Raw genomic sequence first — 6,591 nt, 5'->3', positions numbered from 1 at the left:
AACGAAACGAAAAAAAACCTCTCAGGTTTCGTGTGGGTGTGTGTGCATGTGTGTGTGTGCGTTTGTGTGTGTGAGTAATGTCTGAATCAAACACACACAGCAGTGGTCGGGTCTTGTTTTTACTTTTTTGATTCACTAGGCACGGAGGCGGGGTTTCGGTCCAGTCATCGTTGGGGGCGGGCCTTCTCCGTCGTGTCACACCTCGCCGGTGTCCATATGTGGGTCGTGACGTCACGCGCCGGAGGTTCCATTCACATAAAACCGATGGGCCGGAATCCCCTCAGAGGAAATGTAGGCACAGACTCGCACGGGGCTCCGCACTCGCCCGTATCCATCCGCTTTGATTCTTTAGGCAATAATAACAATAACAACAATAACAAGATGAAGGTGACCAGCATCGACTGCCGGCGTCTGAGGAAGATGATCAGGAAGGAGAGTGGGAGCTGCCTTATTGTGGATTGCCGGCCGTATTTCTCCTTCACCAACTCCAGCATCGGAGGCTCCGTCAATGTCAACCTCAACTCGGTGGTGGTCCGGAGGTCCCGGGGAGGACCGCTGCCTCTGCAGTTCGTCATCCCGGACGAGAGAGCACTCTTCCGGCTGCGGGAGGGCAGCATCTCGGCGATCGTAGCCGTGGATGACCGGACGTCCCACTGGCAGAAACTGAAAAAGGACAGTGTAGCACAAATGGTGATAAACACGCTCTCGCATCTGGCGAGCGGAGCCAACATCTGTTTCCTGAAAGGTGAGAGCTGCTTGGAAATGAGTTTTAATCCAGAAAGAGGAGATAGATCTGATCTGTTGTGTAGTTTTCTTTCTTCTTCCTTCCTCTTTTACAGACAGTCCTGACTTTGAGAACATAGTATAATGTATAAAAGCCACCATGAGGGGTTAAAACATCACCTGTATACCTTTTTATCAAACGTTATATGATCTTATTTTTGTGCTAATGTTGAAAATGTTACTTTGGACTGAAACTTCACAGATTTTGTCTTTATATGGCTTGTGTTGTTGGCTGGCGAGGTTAAAATGACCTATCTAGGCTATTAAATCAAGTATTTTCATAATTAGTAGTTTAATATTATATGTCATATTGATTTTAGGCTCCTAATGTAATTGAACATGTTATTATAGACACGTTTTTCCACTTTCATTTATGTATTTATCACCTTTTTAAGCGGCTATATTTGGGACTAGTCCATAGGTGTTAAATGTAATCTTACTTTTCTCAATCACATACACTGTTATATAAAGCCAAGTCGTTTTTCTCCCACTATCCTCCTCCTTTTGAGCCGCCCGTGTTGTTCTCTCACTACTCGGGGAGATCAATGTTCTGTGTGCGTCAACGGAGCCGATGAGTCAGTGCGCGAGAAACGCAGGCGAATTGGTGGTGCCATATCTTTAATTGAAGGGAATCAAAATATAAAAATAAAGGTGAAACCCCACTAGAGCCGAAGGTAAACGAATGCCTCGACGGGGTGATAATGTGTTGAAACACACCCATATCCGTCTGTCACCTCTGCGTCCTCCTCAGGATGTGGGCCTGAGAGGATTACCGGTCCTCCAGCCTCGGGCTCCATAATTACGCGCTTATAATCAGGTTATAAAGGTTATAATCCGCTGTTAAGACTGTTTCATAAACGCTGCCGTTTCACAACATGTGTATGTGTGTGTCAGGGGGTGCAGATTGTATTATTCTGAGCTTACACTCGTGTTTCCCCCCCTTTATTTTTGCTCAGGAGGATTCGAGAACTTCCACTCTCAATACCCTGAACTTTGCACTGAGGTGAAAACCATCGACCAGAGCGGAACTGAAACCGAGAAGAGAGTCAACACCCACAGCGAGAAGCTCTCTCACCACAAACCAGATTACGATCAGGTACGGAAACACCCCTGCGCTGTTCTGTTCTTCCCATCTCTCACACAGCCCCAGTGCACACATCCTCTCTCAGATTTGTATTTTTAACTGTACATAAAGCTATAAAAACGAAAACAGACTTACATCCAGGCCCTGCTGACATTACAGAGATTTATATTTGGCGTCAAGCTCAAAAAAAAACATTTTCTCATCATGCACATGATATTCTCTGACCTTCGCCGCTACCCAGCCGTCTTATATTTGGCTAAAAAAGGGGGAGCGATCACTCACTGGTGGCCAGCTGACACCAGGACGCCCCAGAGTGGAAAACACTCTTTCATCCCTGACCTTTCCTTTATAACCACCACTGCCCAAATAGAAAGTGCGTGGCTGCCTCACATCTCAGAGTACACTTATTGTGTCTGAGGTTGACATATCTTGCGTTACTCCACGTTACAGTTCCATAATTCCTCCATAATGTTCTGCTTGCAGGTGGATGTTGTGACTCAGACTATGGGTACATTTTTCTCAGACACGCATTTAGCATGGGTTGACGATGATGCATCAAGGCATTACGGAGGCTGTGTGTTGTCCTTATCCGCTCGTCTCATGTCTCTGTTTCCCCCTCCCCCCCCCTCTTTCGCCCTCAGGGTAAACCTGTAGAGATCCTGCCTTTCCTCTACCTCGGTAGTGCCTACCATGCCTCCAGACAGGACTATCTCAGCGACCTTCACATCACGGCCTTGCTCAACGTGTCGCGCAGGGACCTGCAGCCCACCAAGGGCCACTACGACTACAAGTGGATCCCCGTGGAGGACAGCCACATGGCCGACATCAGCTCCCACTTCCAGGAGGCCATAGAGTTTATCGGTGAGTTGAAGGAAATTCAACTTGGGCCTGTCAGATATACTGGTTTAATTATTTTCTTTATGAGGGTTTCTGTTTGAAGGTTGATGTTGTGTCAGGATCGGGCCTTTCTCTTTTATCTATTATGAAGAAGCCGATTCACTCAGCTCAACATTCATAACAGTCTCACTGCAGCTAGGTGAATAAATACACCAGAGCCAAGATGAAGTCCTTTCTTGGAAGTTCAGCTTCACTATACTTATAGTAAGACATCCCCTCAAGGAGCCTAAAAACAGTAGAGTCAGAGAAAACACCTAAACATAGATGTGTTTATTTCGGACATGCGTCCTCATGTAAACCCCCTTCATCGCTGCCTTGCTCCTGCTGCCATTCACAAATAGAGGGCTAAAAGAAACCAGGCCGTAATCTGTTTAACTTGATCGCCAGCTTTCAGCCACGGCACCACCAACACCCCCCACCTCCACCCCACATCCAACCAGCCAACATACCCAGCCAGTCTGCTTTCATTCAGGCTTTGCTCACTACCCCCTTCCCCTTCCTCCCTCCCTTCCGTCTTAACTTGAAAAAGACGCTCCCATGCCGTCATCGCCTCCCAGGCCTAATCTCAGTGGCTTACTCCGCCGGGTGTGGTCAGTGTGACAACTGGGTGAGCTGTCCGTGGTTAGTAATAGCGGGGAAGAGGAGGTTGGGGGCTGACACACACAAACACACACTCACTCAGAGTTGTTTTGATGGTCGGGTGGACGATAAAAGCTAGTTGACGGACACAAATAGAATAGCACAGTTGATTGTTGTTTACAGTTAGGAATCATTGATTTACCAGAGGGCAGTCAGAGGGCACTGAATGTGTTACTGAGGAAGAGGGTGTGTGTGTGTGTGTGTGCGCGTGTGAATGTGTGTGTGTGTGGGAGAGGAGAGGGGTGCGGGATAATAGCAGCAGCAGCGGCAGCAAAAGATGTACACAATGTGCTGGTAGCTATTTATAGTCAGGCATAACCAAGGACAAAGCTTGCCCATGAGCAGCTTGGCTGACCAGTCTTTGGTGGCTGCTGTTGTTGGTTTTGTGCATTGTAGCGAATTGTTCAAGGAGCAGGTTCAGCCTACTTTCAAGGAGGGTAACAGAAATTTGTCGGCCCTCATCAATCACCAAACAACACCCCTTACTGACCTAGTGACAATTGTAAAGTCGGGCAGGAGATAATAAATATTATTGACCTCCTTGGATGAAAACAGCAGCTGAAGCATGTCACGACAGCTCCAGCCAATGCGGGTGCATCACTTGACTCGAGGGTGGTCATTATCACACCCACCGCTGCTGTCAGTCAATTTTTTTTGCCTCTCTTTCCTCTGGTTGCATCTGCCACTGCAGATGGGAAATTCATAATTCATTCATGGTGGGGAATCAGCGATCAGAGATGTCAGAAATATTAATTGTTCGCCCTCCAGTGACTCTCATGACCAGACAGAAGTGACCCTCAATGTGATAGAGAGAGAGAGAGAGATAAATGTGTAGGTGTGTGCCGTAGCTTTGTGGAGCTAAGTGTCTGTCGGGAGACCAATCCTGAACATGAGACACAGAAAAAAGCAGGTTTAATAAGGGGTAGTTCTGAGAATTTACAAAATCTTGAAATGTGTCATTGGCAGATAACAGAAAGTAGATTCGTGTGGCGGCATTAGAACATCCATATAAGTGTGTAGGAGTGCTGCAGCAACTCTGAATTAGAACTCGCAGCTCTGTGCCACAGTGAACTCTGCAGCAGCGCCCAGCACCCCCACAGCAGCGTAGGAGAGAGAAAGTCTCATGTACAGCTGCGCTCTGTGACTCACGAGCGTCTGTGTGCAAAACTGGAACTGGTATATCAGGAAGTGTTTCTCTGAGAAGGTTGATTTGTTGTTTTTCTACATATCGTGTGTGTGTGTAGATAAGATGTGAAAAGGTGTTGACTTTAATTATTGAGTGGGAGTAAGGTATACAGGAATAATTCTATAGTTATAATGGGATTCTTCCATTTGTTAATATTCATTGTTCAAAACCCCCTCTTGATTCATTGTAGCACCTACATCACCACTTCACTTTAAAATGATAAATTACAGACTCACACTAACAAAACAAAATAACCATGGCTGGTATTTTGAACTGGACCAACAGTTTTTTCAAAAATTCATTTGATGCTTGTTGCAGTAAGAAATAAGTATCCGTCTCTATATCAGATGTTTCATTAACGCTGCTTGTCATTAACGCTGATTGTCCCCTTCTCCTTCCAGATCACGTGAAGCAATCAGGAGGGAAAGTTCTTGTCCACTGTGAAGCAGGCATCTCACGCTCCCCTACCATCTGCATGGCCTACATCATGAGGACGCAGCAGCTGCGACTGGATGCGGCCTTTGACATCATCAAGCAGTGCCGAGATGTCGTCTCACCCAATTTGAGCTTCATGGGTCAGCTGCTGCAGTTTGAGTCCGAGGTCCTCTCCATGGCTCCGGCTCACGCTGCCACACCTGAACCAGCCACACCCTGCGTCCCGGAGTCTGCATCCTTTTTTGCCAACGACTTCACCACCACCTTCAACACCAAAAACTTTGAGCCATCCGTGATCACCCTCCCTACCTCTTACCTGCAGTCCCCAGTCCACCACCAGTTCAAACTGAGCCCAATAACTGCACTGCCTTAAAATGAACTTTGACTGCTTGTAGTCTTACTTGAAAAAGTTTTAAGAATCGCTCTCTGTGTGCCTGGTGTGGAAACCAGTAGATAGACTGAGGTCAGATAATAGAGTTCTGTCTATGGGACTTGAGGCCTATAGGCCTTTTTCACAGCAGACTTTGTGACTTGTCACAGTAGGAACTGTTCCTGATGACATTAACAATGGGTATTTGCGTGAAAAAAGACTGCTGAGTGAATGGCCTACAGCAGCCACTGATGCCGTTTCCCTTCCTTCTGAACTGCAGAGATGAAACAACACAGCACACTAATAAACTGCAATATACATGACTTAGGTTATTATTGTGATTTATTTGCCTATTCACAAATTAAGTCATGCATTTGAATTTAATTTATTTGAAGAATTGCTGTCTGTCTGATCTTTTTCAATAATGTGGATATGAGTATGTGTTTAATAAATGTTTTCAACACAAAAATGTGCTTGTTGTCAAGTCATCATTGCAGCATTCTGTGTGAATATGCAGCTGAGAAGTCTGATGGAAATGCAGGTGGATTCATTCCATTTAATGTTTGGCACATTTATTCCTGTAAAAATCAATTCTTCTTTCTAAAACTGTCCATAACAGCTTCAGGCCTTCATTGTACATCTCCCCAAGGAACAGGAGAGGCCAAGGATACAAGAAGAAGAGACAACAGTGACACCTGCAGTGACTTATAGCCTTTAACAGCAGATTTAAATAGGCGGCCACTTGTATGGACAGTTATAGTCAGCCTGTATGTTCCAAGGATATTTGTCAAGTTTGTGCAACCAAGTAATACCTATGCAAAATAAAAAAAACATGAAAACATGCATGTTGCAATATATATATATTATAGGAAATTTAAACCATGGATAAATAAAACTTCCCAATGGGAACAGATCTAAGTTATATTTTCTAAATGGGTGATAAACCATGTTGTTGGGTAGTTACTATCATCAATAGTTTAGAGTTAGAAGGCAGATCTTTCAGTTTCGACTATTTTCTGTGTTTGGCGCTCAGATGGCAGAGATCTGGACTGTACCAACTCTACAAACAGACAGGATAGTAAATATCTAACGTGTTATTTACGTGTAATTACGCAAAAAACAGTGTTTTTCAGTACTTTAATAATTTACTAGACGTTTTCTATAATCATATCTTACCTTAGTTACATTATTAACACA

General features: G+C 45.0%; 1 protein-coding gene across 1 annotated transcript; it reads left to right on the top strand.

The window, feature by feature from the left end:
- The first annotated feature begins 277 nt into the window (after positions 1 to 277).
- On the top strand, positions 278 to 5,829 carry dusp5 (dual specificity phosphatase 5). Its single transcript, XM_061091018.1, has 4 exons — positions 278 to 745; positions 1,740 to 1,879; positions 2,509 to 2,728; positions 4,991 to 5,829. Exons 1-4 carry the CDS (start codon positions 382 to 384, stop codon positions 5,395 to 5,397), a joined length of 1,131 nt encoding a protein of 376 aa, XP_060947001.1. The 5' UTR covers positions 278 to 381; the 3' UTR covers positions 5,398 to 5,829.
- Positions 5,830 to 6,591: the final 762 nt, after the last annotated feature.

The sequence above is a fragment of the Limanda limanda genome, chromosome 2 (assembly GCF_963576545.1).
Source record: "Limanda limanda chromosome 2, fLimLim1.1, whole genome shotgun sequence".
Lineage (NCBI taxonomy): Eukaryota > Metazoa > Chordata > Actinopteri > Pleuronectiformes > Pleuronectidae > Limanda > Limanda limanda.
The sequence above is the reverse complement of the archived record's forward strand: the minus strand, read 5'-3'. Positions and strand labels throughout refer to the sequence as shown.